General features: G+C 44.5%; 1 protein-coding gene across 1 annotated transcript in view; it reads left to right on the top strand.

The window, feature by feature from the left end:
• The window catches only part of PREP (prolyl endopeptidase), a 121698-nt gene that overhangs the window by 28966 nt on the left and 80219 nt on the right, over nucleotides 1-12513 (top strand). Inside the window, exons 3-6 of the mRNA XM_062186558.1 lie at nucleotides 696-829; nucleotides 2238-2368; nucleotides 4894-5103; nucleotides 9170-9291. Of these exons, the coding sequence (XP_062042542.1) occupies nucleotides 696-829; nucleotides 2238-2368; nucleotides 4894-5103; nucleotides 9170-9291 (597 nt within the window). The remainder of the gene's footprint in view (nucleotides 1-695; nucleotides 830-2237; nucleotides 2369-4893; nucleotides 5104-9169; nucleotides 9292-12513) is intronic.

The raw sequence follows: 12513 nt of genomic DNA, 5'->3' as shown, positions 1-12513 counted from the left end.
AGATGGAAGGTGGATCAGAAGTGGTGCAGCCAGGACTCAAACTTGGCTCCTGGGGCCAGTGCAGTGGCACAGTAGGTTAATCCTCCACCTGTGGTGCAGGCATCCCATATGGGCGCCAATTCAAGTCTCAGCTGCTCCACTTCCAATCCAGCTCTCTGCTGTGGCCTGGGAAAGAGGTGGAAGATGGCCCAGGTGATGGGGCCCCTGCACCCATGTGGGAGACCGGGAAGAAGCACTCAGCTCCCGGCTTCAGATTGGCGCAGCTCCGGTCGTTGTGGCCATTTGGGGAGTGAACCAACAGAAGGAAGATCTTTCTCTCTATCTCTCCCTCTCACTGTCTGTAACTCTGCCTCTCAAAATACATAAAATCTTTAAAAAAAAAAAAATTTGGCCCCTATAGGGGGTGTCAGTGTTGCAGGTGGCAGCTTAACCCTATGCTATAACATTAACTCCCTAACTGGGCAACTTTTTGGTCACGCAGAGCACACCCCTGCTCCATCTGTAAAGTTGGCCTATTAAAAGCACCTTCTCCATCGGAATTTGGTTTCAAATGAATTCATCCTGGCTACGTAAGCGTCATTCATTATTGTTTATTGTGGGAAAATTTGTGCCTCTACTGATCTGTATTAATAGCTAATATTCTGCCTGGAACAATTTGTGTTTGATTGTTCTGTCTGCTTTAATTTTCTCCGCAGGCTTTTGTGGAGGCCCAGAACAAGATTACTGTGCCTTTTCTCGAGCAGTGCCCAGTCCGAGGGTTGTACAGAGAGAGGATGACGGAACTCTATGACTATCCCAAGTACAGCTGCCACTTCAAGAAAGGAAAACGGTATGTGAGCTTGCTGTCACTTAATTTTCTTTTTATTTTCAAGTAAGATGCTTTTATTCTTTTATTTTTATTATTTAAAGATTATTTATTTTTAAGGAGTTACAGAGAGAGAGAGGAAGAGAGAGATTTCCTACCCACTGGTTCACTTCCCAGATGGCTGCAATGGCCAGGGCTTCATCTGGGTGTTCTGTGTGGCAGCAGGGTCCCAAGTACTTGGGTCATCTTCCATTGCTTTTCCCAGGCCATTAACAGGGTGCTGGACCAGAAGTGGAGCAGCTGGGACATGAAGTGGCACCCATACGCGATGCCAGCTTCATAGGCAGTGGCTTTACTGGCTATGCCACAATGCTAGCCCCTCTAGTAGGATGCTTTTGGAGATGATAAAATATAAATAACTTCTCAGTTTACAGAATTAATTCATTATTTTAAAAAGTTAATTTTCTGTAGTTGGATATGAAAATAACATGTATTGGTCTACTAACTATTATCCAGATTGCTAAAATAATGATTAAGGAAGTCAGTACAGATACGTTGTATAAAGAAATCTAGTTGATAGGAAATCTTTGTTGTTGTATGACTAGTCATTGTTGAGACTGGATGATTTATGGCAATAGTGATTTGTTTGCCTCTACTACAAATTATCTTTGGCTTATACTACTTGAAAACATTTCATTAGATGCATTTCTTCCACCTAAGATGGAATGGGCCAGGAGGTGGCATGTGTGAATTCACCCCCCTTGCTCCTCTCATTTGAATACCCACTTAAACGTATTCTCTCATGTTCAATCTCCTTGGAGCCACCATCACAGGTTGGCTTTAGAATGCCTGAGGCCCTCCCGCTCCAATACACAGATCAGTAGTCTGGGTGTCAAACCCTGCCTGCCACCTGTTTTTAGAAATACAGTCAGTTGGAGCACGGCCATGCCCATCTGTCTGTGTGTTGTGCATGGCTGCCATTGTGCTGTGGCTGCGAGGTGAGTGGCTGACTGTAGGACCCACCAAGCCTGGAATATTTGCAGTCTTGCAGTCTCCTACCCTGGCATCCTGGCTTGGGAAGTGAACCAGGTTTTCATTATGGGAAATCAACTTTCTTCATGTAAAATAAAAACTTACTGCTTTATTTGAGTCTCGGTGTTAATTTTAGCAAATCAGGCCATGTAGATTACAGTAAATGCCTAACAGAATGATTCTGGTCCTGGACTCTGATACAAGGAGATGGTGGGACCTTTCACCTAGTTCCTATGCCTGCCCTTGTTAAGACCTGATTTTAGTGGTTTTCTTGTATGTGTTTGGTTTTGGATTTGATTCAGGTTTGTTTTATTTATTTTGGTTTTTACTTTTATGTGTTTGATTTTGCTCCACAAATAGAAAACTCCTTGGCTAAATTAAGACCATTTCTGTCTCCCAGGTATTTTTATTTTTACAATACAGGTTTGCAGAACCAGCGAGTATTATACGTGCAGGATTCCTTAGAGGGTGAGGCCAGAGTGTTCCTCGACCCCAACCTCCTGTCGGATGACGGCACGGTGGCCCTGCGAGGTGAGTGCTGCATAGCCAGGCCCGAGGGGCCCAATGCCCTCACTTGCAGCTCTGAAGGGAATGCATTGCCTCACCTCTCAAATACCAGGCAGGGTATGGACCACACTGTCAAGCAGATGTACACGCAGTGTTAGGAGAGCTAATTTTTGCACAGTCTATTTAGAACACGTGCACAATCACATTCCTCCTTTCCCTCTCATGGCACGCAGCAGCCCTGGAGAATAATTCCTGCTGGACCCAAATTAGCTTCAAAGACTTCTGGGAGCTGCTGGGATCTTGACCACTGTCATTTCCTATAACATCCCCAAGACCTATCTGTGAGTGAAAAAGAAACCAAGTCCTTTCCTGTAAGAAAATGAAGCCATATGAGTAAGGGCCCAGCTATAAATAGAAGACAGGAAAGCATTTCAGAGTTTTAAAATCTAGCTAATTGTCAGTATGTTGGAATTGAAAGTAAAATAAAATGCTAGCTTATAAAAATTGGACAGCTCAGTACCCTGTGCCCTGAAGATGTAGATTTAAAAGTTAAATAAATGTGTCTTGCCCACAGTGGCTGTGCGTGCCCTATATAACTCTGCCCCCAAGATAACCTCCTCCACAGGCCACAGGGAAGACGACCCTGGCTTTGTACTGTAAGCCAAGTTCTAGGGCAAGGAAGTAGGTTATTCTTCAGTTCTGTTTAATAACTGCACATTCTAAAAATTATCTCTTGGTACTATCCTGGGTGATCTTAGTGAAGTTGGTACAGTTTTTCCCCTGTAGTATTTTCTGTTGTGTACACAAAACACACGTGTGAGTTTGGCCCTCCAGAACTGAGAAATTGAGACCCGAAGTCCTCTGTAATCAATCAGATGGGAGTGACAGGCCCTCTGGCATCACACTGATACAAAGACCCTCTTTTACAGGCATTTCCAGCCATGAGTCAGTCCCTCGGTGGTCCCTTGCCCCCTCCCTGAATAGGCTGTGTATGTGAATGATGATCTTTAATCATCTCAGTTGGGAGATGCCAGCCAGCTTGATGAGAGTGCTCTTCCGTGAACCTGAGCCTGTAGCTTTAAATGAATTTAATACATGGGTCTCTGGCAGGAACATAGCCTGCACAGGAATTCTTTTGGTTTCCCTACAAATCTATCTTGCAGCCCACCCTGAAGGACTTCATGATAGCAGGGTACTGCCTCTGGCCCTGATGGGGCATTCCAGTGACTTTTAATGAAATGTTTGCTGTGTACGAGGTCCTGAAGGATGAGAAGGTAAATTGGGCACGGAACATTATGGAGGAGTACCCATTCTAATTCTTTGGAAAGTGTGTGGTTTTTTAAAACATATTTCTTTGGTTTTTAAAATGTATTTTAAAGAGACAGAGTGAGCTAATCACTACACCAAATGCCCACCCCTACACATATTTCAAACCAATATGTTTTATTTAAATTATTTCTTAAAACTTCCTAATTATAAATAATCCACACTGTGGTGCTATATAGAATAAAAGGTGTGTATCTTTCTTTTCCCCATCACCTTTCAGACTCCTTTCTGCATTTGTATACGTATGAACCTAGATATTTCGTAACAGTTAGAAGTGATTAGTAAGTACGTTTGTGAGATTCTGAACGAATTTCCTATGAATTGGAATTCCATGTAAAATAGTAAGAACTTGATAATAACTGAACTAACAATCCCCGTGAAGTTTAGCAAACATTTACAGAGAAACCTCTGGCATCAGCGTCTCTAACAGGAGGTGTGGCACGAGATGCTATTCATACTTCATAATTGCAGAAGCCGATACAGACCATGCAACTATCTGTGAAGAAGCATTCCTTAGTGATGAGAACTTCCTGTCGGGGCCCTAAAGAGCTGGATGTGGCACACCCATCTCAGCATGCTGCTTTCCTTGTCCTCAGTCATTTCTGAGGTGTGCACACTATGAACCTTCATTGCAAACGCCCAGTCTTTATTTACCTGGGTCTCTGAGGGCCAGACCTTGTGCACAGTAATCGTGAGTGCCAGTAACACTCTGCAAATGAGATTGTAAAGAGTGATTGCAAGTAGTTTGGATTCCATCCCCCAAATGACCTAACGGCTACAATTTAATTCTATTATATGGTATGTGTCATAATTTAGTCATTACTCTAAAAGCAGTTTCCTCTCTCCCCTTATTCCCTTTATAGTCTAAATAAAATATGCCAGAAGTCCCAGATGAGCTCTGCTTTTCACTGAGCTGTGCCTGTTGAGCTACAAAAATTCAAACATGGAAGCATCTGCGAGGGCATGCAATCCAGTACTTCATCTCACAGAAGAGACTAAAACTAGAGAGCTTAGGAAGCTTGTCCCAGGTTATCAGGGTAATTCCTGTAAGACATGGGCCGAGCCCCCAAGGTCCCTCACTCCCAGGTGCCTGTTCCCTCTGTTGTCCCTTTCAGCTTCTGGGTTATCACAGAGGGCTTTGGCAGCTAGTGTAGTGGACAGTGGGCAAGGCAGCAGTTGTGTCCCTGTGTTCTCGGTAGACGGTTTTCTCCTGTGTCTCCTAGGTTATGCATTCAGTGAAGATGGTGAATATTTTGCCTATGGTCTGAGTGCCAGTGGCTCAGACTGGGTGACAATCAAGTTCATGAAAGTCGATGGTGCCAAAGAACTTCCAGATGTGCTTGAAAGAGTTAAGTTCAGCTGTATGGCCTGGACCCACGATGGGAAGGGAATGTTCTACAATTCTTACCCCCAACAGGATGGAAAAAGTGATGGTAAGTGAAGACTTCAGGTGAAGCACTTTTGTCCACACGGTGAGGTAGCTAAAAGCTACACAGGTGGTTTGTTCTAGAACCAGACTTTTCAAAGGGTGCCGTACCAGTTAGCTTTGCTGTGTAACAGACCATACTAAAACTTAGTGACTTAGAATAACAACCATTATGAGCCTGTGGGATGGCTAGGAAGCTCTGGGCTTGGATGAATTCTAACAGCTGCAGGCTGGTTGGTTAATGTTGGCTTGGCTCTTTCACCTGTCTGGGGTCTTGGCTGGGACAACCACACTAATGTCTATGGTCTCTGGTCCTCTGGGGGCTGGCCTGGGCTTGTTCCCATGGCAACTCCACATGGACAAGGATTCCAGGAGGGTGAGCCAGTAGCAAGCCTTTTTGATGCTAAACATGTCCCTGACATCACCTTGGCTGCAGTCTGTTGGCCAAAGCAAGTCACAGGGCCAGTCTCTTTTCAGCAGGTAGGGAGATCGATTCAGGAAACCGTGAAAAACTGGGGCCATTATTTTTTTCTTGTTTGAAGGTTGATTTATTTTTTTGAAAGGCAGAGCCATAGAGGGGGAGAGACTGAGAGAGACAGAGCCATCTTTCATCTGCTGGTTTGCTCCCCAAATGACTGCAACAGCCAGGTCTGGACCAGGCCAAAGCCAGGGGCCAGGAACTCTATCCTACTGTCTAGAAAGGGTTGCAGGGGCCCAAGTACTTGGATCATCTTCCAATGCCTTCCCAGACCTATTAGTGGGAAGATGGACCAGAAGTGGAGCAGTCCAAACTCAATCCAGAGCTCCAGAATGGGATGCCAGCCTCGCAAGCAGTGGCTTAACCTGCAGTGCCACAGTGCCAGCCCCATAAAAAAGTTGGGGCCATAGTACAACCAGTCCTTAACAGACATGTTAGTTCTCCCAGGAGGGATCATGGAGAAGATGGACTTTTTTAAAACAAATCTGCAACCTATTTGTTGATATTGAGTAATTATCAAATTTTCCTACTACAGTAATCACATCTCTTCCTCTGATCAAAATTAGCAGGGTTACCTGTTGGTTGCATTTATCTCGACTCTGTTCTCCTTCTTACTTTCTGGACATACCTTTTTTGTTCTCATTTGCACAAAGATCCTGTTGTAGTCAAATGGTCCCTCCCTCCTTTCTTTCCGCATTCCCTCCTAACGTTTCCAAACAGGAAGGGCCCAGTACCTTGTACCTTGCTGGGATAAGCTGTCGACCTTGTCTTCCCTGTGCTACCCCATGTGCATGGGTGACAGTTTCTCGTTATCTTGGATGGTCTCGCAGGTGGGTTTTACAGTCCCTGTGGTAGAGATCAGGAGCTTGAGTGCAGAGGCTCTGTGACTGTGGGCCTTGGGCCTGACAAGAAGCACGACTACTGTTCATGCTGCCCTGAGACCTGCTCTGTCTGTGTCATCTGTAGCTATACTTGCTTCCTTTTGTGTTCCACTCCTCCCCTACCAATGGAATTGGGAATAAAGCTGCCGTGCTTCTCCTTTCTTTGGCTATGTTTAGCTTTTGCTGTCTTTTGGTTAGACTGCAACTAGACTGTTTTCTTAATTCAGCACAGGACTACAAGAGGCAGTAACAGCAGGGGGCGCCAGCGCTGCAGCAGGTTAGGCCGTTACTTGCAGTGTTAGCATCCCATTTGGGCACCAGTTTGGGTCTCAACTGCCCCATATCTGATCCAGTTAATGTATCTGGAAAAGCAGCAGAAGATGGCCCATGTGTCTGGACCCCTGGGTCCTGGCTTTGGCCTGGCCAAGCCCTGACCACTGTGACCATTTGGGGAGTGAACCAGTGAATGGGAAATCTGTCCCTCCATGTCTCCTTTTCTCTGTGACTGTGCCTTTCAAATAAATAAATACAGCTTAAAAAAATGAAGAAAAAAAAATAAGAGACATCTGTGCTCTGCACATTGAGTTAGCTGTGCTAGGAGTGTTCCAGAGTTTGAAAATGTGGGTTGTTTTGAAGTTCCTGGGAGATCAAATAAAAGTGTAACTGGGCAGGGCTTGTGAAAGAGCAATGTTATTATGTCACCTTGTGAAAAGCAAGAGAGTTGTTACTTACTTTCATCTTTTAGTGGCAAACATAATCATTAGTGGTTATGATTAATTTAAGAAAGCCAGCGTCTTCTCCCAGCTGCAGTTTTGCTGGGTGAGAGGCTGTGGGGAGACGGGGTCCTTCCAAATAAAGCTGAACTGTTCATAGCATATACTAGTGTTCTTAGAAAACTCCATGAAAATCATTTAAGTACCAGCAAGCTTTTCTTTTCTTTTTTCTTTTTCTTTTTTTTACATTATGCCATTATCTCACTGTGTTTTTCCTTCCTTGTCCTGACACCCTGGCTCAACTCCATAAAGAAATAAAAATTCAGTTTCATTCTAGTCTCCAAAACCAGTGAGTTTGTATGAATTACTTGCAGGATCATATCCAACTGGATACTTCACTTTTGATTAAAAAGTAAACTTTATATTTTAGAGTAGTGTTGTGTTTACAGCACAATTGAGAGGAAGATCCAGAGGTTTCCATAATCCCTGCCCCTATACATGCATAGCCCCTGCCATTGTCAACTCCAGCACCAGAACCACACTTTGTTATAATTGGAGAGTCCACATCGACACATCACTATCACCCGACGTCCATAGTTTCTACTAGGGGTTTGTTCTTCCTGTTGCACATTCAGTGGATTGAGACATGCATCTAGCATTGTAGCATCTTACAGAGTAGCCTCAGTGCCCTAAAAATGCCCCGTGCTCCATCCATTCATCCATCCTGCTCCCAACAACCACTGGTCTTTTTTTACTGTCTCCATCATTTTGCCTTTTCTAGAATGTCCTACCTGGTTTGGAATTATGCAGTTGAACTTTAAGAGTTCGTTGTGAGGCTGACATTATGGAGTAGCTGGTTAAGCTGCCACCTGTGATGCCAGCATCCCTGGTTAGTGCCAGTTCCAGTCCTAGCTGCTCCACTTCTGATCCAGTCCCTGCTAGCTACCTGGGAAGACAGTGGATGATAGCCCACTTGCCACCCGTGTTGGAGACCAGGATGGAGGTCCTGGCTGCTGGCTTCTCCCAGCCCTAGTTGTTAAGGCCATTTGGGAAATGGGAGATTCTCTCTCCATCTTTCCTCTCTGTCACTCTGCCTTTCAAATAAATCAGTCTTTTTTTTTTTTTTTTTTTTTTTGAGTTCTTTGTCTATTTTTGGTGACAGTCCTCCATCAGATACATCTCTGCAGATATCTTCTCCCAGTCTGGCTTGTCTTATGTGCTTCTGATAGTGTCATTTTTTGTGCAGGAGTTTGAAAAGTCCAGCTTCGCTTATCCATTATTTCTTTTGTTATATCTAAAAACTCATCACTGTACCTGAGATCATCTAGATTTTCTTAGGTTATTGTCTAGGGGTTTTACAATGAATGTTTTACATTTAAGTCTGTGATCCATTTGAGTAGCTTTTGAGAAGGGTGTAAGATCTTTTTTGCATTTGGATGTCCAGCTCAGCACCATTTGTTGAAAAGACCGTCTTTTCATCATTGCATTGCCTTGGCTTTTTTCATCCTGTATTGGTGACCGTATCCTTGTGGATCTGCTCTGGGCTCTGTTTTCTGTTGCATTGATCTGTTCCTGTGTTCTTTTGACAGTACCACACTGTCTTGGATATGTAGCCCCATAGTAACAGCGTCAGGTAGTGTCAGTCCTCTGCAAGTTGGAAAGAACTGACAATAGTAAGTCTTCCTATCCACAAACATGGACTTTCTCCATCTATTTCATGTTTTTTTTTTATCTCATCAGAATTTTGTAGTTTTGCTCATAAAGATCATGTAAATGTTTTGTTAGATTTATACCTGAATGCTAATGTATTGTGTTTTTAATTTCAACTTCTACTTGTTCATTGCTGGTCGGTAACAAAGCAATTGACTTCTGTGTATTAACCTTGTATCCTGCCACCAGGTACTTTATTTTGAAAATGTTTCTAGCATTGTACAATTTGAGTGGAATAGATTTTCTTAAAATTGCCAACCGCATTTCAGGATACATTTTTAACTCCTTCAGGCACAGAGACATCCACCAATCTCCACCAAAAGCTCTACTACCATGTCTTGGGGACCGATCAGTCAGAAGATATTTTGTGTGCTGAGTTTCCTGATGAGCCTAAATGGATGGGTGGCGCTGAGGTACCGTACAACTGTGACATCTTACCCTCAAAGACCTATCTCGTATGAATAGTCTTATCCTTGAGGATTTTGTAGATGGTGGAAGCCCTGTGAGTGAATATTCTTTTGTTAAAATTACTGGTATTTAGGTAGTTTTCCTTCTTATAAATACTTAGACATTGCTTCAGGGGTCCTGACTGGAACCCACCTCTGCTGAAATAATGTGTCTTTGAAGTTTGAAGTTACTAGCTCAGGTTTTGTTCTGTTTCTTTTTTTTTTTTTTTTTTTTTTTTTTTTTTTTTTTTTTGACAGGCAGAGTGGACAGTGAGAGAGACAGAGAGAAAGGTCTTCCTTTGCCGTTGGTTCACCCTCCAATGGCCGCCGTGGCCGGCGCACCGCGCTGATCCGATGGCAGGAGCCAGGGGCTTATCCTGGTCTCCCATGGGGTGCAGGACCCAAGCACTTGGGCCATCCTCCACTGCACTCCCGGGCCATAGCAGAGAGCTGGCCTGGAAGAGGGGCAACCGGGACAGAATCCAGTGCCCCGACAGGGACTAGAACCCGGTGTGCCGGTGCCGCAAGGTGGAGGATTAGCCTATTGAGCCGCGGCGCCGGCCTTGTTCTGTTTCTTGAGATTCAACTGTGATGAAACTTAGAGGTGTGTAGAGTAAGAATGCACTGTGTTAGTTCATTCCTGTGTACTGAGGAGTATTTTTTTGTTAAAGAGAACAGTTCTGACTGTTTTAACATGGGCGGGATATTATCTCATTTTTAGTGCTGGTAAGAAATCAGCTGCAAACTTTTTAGCTCATTACCTCACCTCTTCTCTGAAAGACAATTCAAACTTTGGTAGGAAAGAGGTTTTTTTTTTTTTTTTTTTTTTTTGACAGGCAGAGTGGACAGTGAGAGAGAGAGACACAGAGAAAGGTCTTCCTTTTCCGCTGGTTCACCCCCCAGTGGCTGCTGCGGCCGGCGCACCGCGCTGATCCAAAGGCAGGAGCCAGGTGCTTCTCCTGGTCTCCCATGGGGTGCAGGGCCCAAGCACTTGGGCCATCGTCCACTGCACTCCCTGGCCACAGCAGAGAGCTGGCCTGGAAGAGGGGCAACCGGGACAGAATCTGGCGCCCTGACCGGGACTTGAACCCGGTGTGCCGGCGCCGCAAGGTGGAGGATTAGCCTGTTGAGCCGCGGCGCCGGCCTAGGAAAGAGGTATTTTGAAAGGCAGAGTAACAGAGAAGGAGAGAGAGAGAGAAAGATCTTCCATCCACTGGTTCACTCTCCAAATGACCACCATGACTGGAGCTGGTCTAGGCCAAAGCTGGGTGCCGGGAGCTCCACCCTGGTTCCCATGTAGGTGATGGGGGCCCATGTACTTGCACCACCACCATCTGCTGCTTTCCCAGGCACATAGAAGCCATGCAGACAGGACTCAAATCTGCACTCTAATATGGGATGCTGGCATCTCAGGCAGCAGCTTAGCTCCCTGTACCACAATGCCAGTCACTGTTTTTGTAAATAAAGTTTTATTGAAAGACAGCCACACCCAGTTTACCTGTGATTGCTTGCAAGCTCTAGCAGCAGGGGCGAGGGACTGCCATGGAAAGCTGAAACACTTAGCATCTGGACCTTTACAGAAAAAGTTTACCAGATCTTCATGGAATGTATTGAAAGTTAATTACTGGGACTTTTATTTTATTGCCTTAAAATGCACCCCCTTTTAGTGTTTTTCCTTCTCATCTAACTCCCTACCCTGCCAGCTTTTCTTGTGTAGTTGTTATTGTCATTTTTTGACAGATTTATTTTTAATGGTTTCTCGGATGATCTGGATCGAGTCTCTGGTTCCCAGCTTCAGCTCCTGGCCCAGAGCCATTGTGGGCATTTGGGGAAGAACAAGCAGACAGGAACTGACGTTCTGCCACCGCCCTACCCTTTGTCTCTCTCTCTCCCTCTCTGCCTCTCAGATAAATAAATAGAAAAGAAATGCCAGAAATTCGATATATTTTGGCGTATAGGTATAAAGTAAAACAATGACAGCTTAACGCATGTCACTTTAGTTTCTCAGATTGTGATTAGTGTTTGGGAAGACATCTAACTTTTTCATTCTGTTTGTTACTTTTCTTTAAATTGTAAAATATGTACATTATAAAGCCGATGACGTTAACGTTTTTAGGTGAACAGTTCAGTGACGTTAAGTACCCCGTTGTGTCTTGCGGCCACCACCGCCTTCTATCTCCAGAACTCTTTACACCTTGCAAAACTGAAATTCTGTACCTGGTGAAAACTCAATCCCCATTTCCCCTTCTACCCTAACCCCCAGCCAGCTGGCAACCAGCGTCTTCTCTGTTTGTCTGTGTTTAGCTACTCTGAGTAGCTCACACAAGAATGTCATCATTCAGTATTTGTTCTTTTGTGACTGGCTTACGCCACTTAAGGCCCTCGAGGTTTCACCCACATAGGCGCATATGGTAGAACTTCCTTCATCTTTAAGTGGAACGCTATCCCCTGTACACAGATGCTGCATTTCACTTATCCCTTTGTCCATGGACACTGGGTTGCCTTCCATGGCATGAGTTGAGTGATGCTGCTATACACAGATCAGGTTTGCAGATACAACACTGACATGTGTATTTGTTTATCATTTATATAATTACTACTGATTGCTAGGGTTGGATGGGCAGGCCTGGCTTGCTGGGTGAGTTTTCCTTCCTTCCTTACCCCTCTCTTCATGATCTTTCTGAGCAAAGAGGTTCAGTCTTGCTCCAGTGGGAGTGTTGTTTGTCACTTAAGCATAGGTTCTGTACTTCTGCAGATATGAACTTGATGGTTCTGTTACAAGTCATCTATGCAGAAAAATCTCGATCATGAAGAAAACCCTTAAAGCAGGAGGTTCTTGTGCTCTTCAGAGAAGTAGGGTAAACCCAGGAGTCTACAGAGCTGGTGCACTGCAGGCCTGGCTGGGCTGGGAACACCCCTGTCTGGTGTGCAAATGGGCATCCCAGGACCTTCCCAGGGAATGAAGCAAACAAGTTTCTAACAGTTTAGAGACCTACATCTTAGAGAAAGGCAGCAGTCCTCTTTATTTTTATTTTTTAAATATTTATTTATTTATTTATTTATTTATTTATTTGAAAGGCAGAGTTACAGAGAGGCAGAGGTAGAGAGAGAGAGAAAGAGAGAGAGAGAGGTCTTCTATCTGTTGGTTCACTCCCCAGATGGCTGCAGCGGCCGGAGCTGGGCCAATCC

Source organism: Lepus europaeus, chromosome 3, assembly GCF_033115175.1.
Source record: "Lepus europaeus isolate LE1 chromosome 3, mLepTim1.pri, whole genome shotgun sequence".
Lineage (NCBI taxonomy): Eukaryota > Metazoa > Chordata > Mammalia > Lagomorpha > Leporidae > Lepus > Lepus europaeus.
The sequence above is the reverse complement of the archived record's forward strand: the minus strand, read 5'-3'. Positions and strand labels throughout refer to the sequence as shown.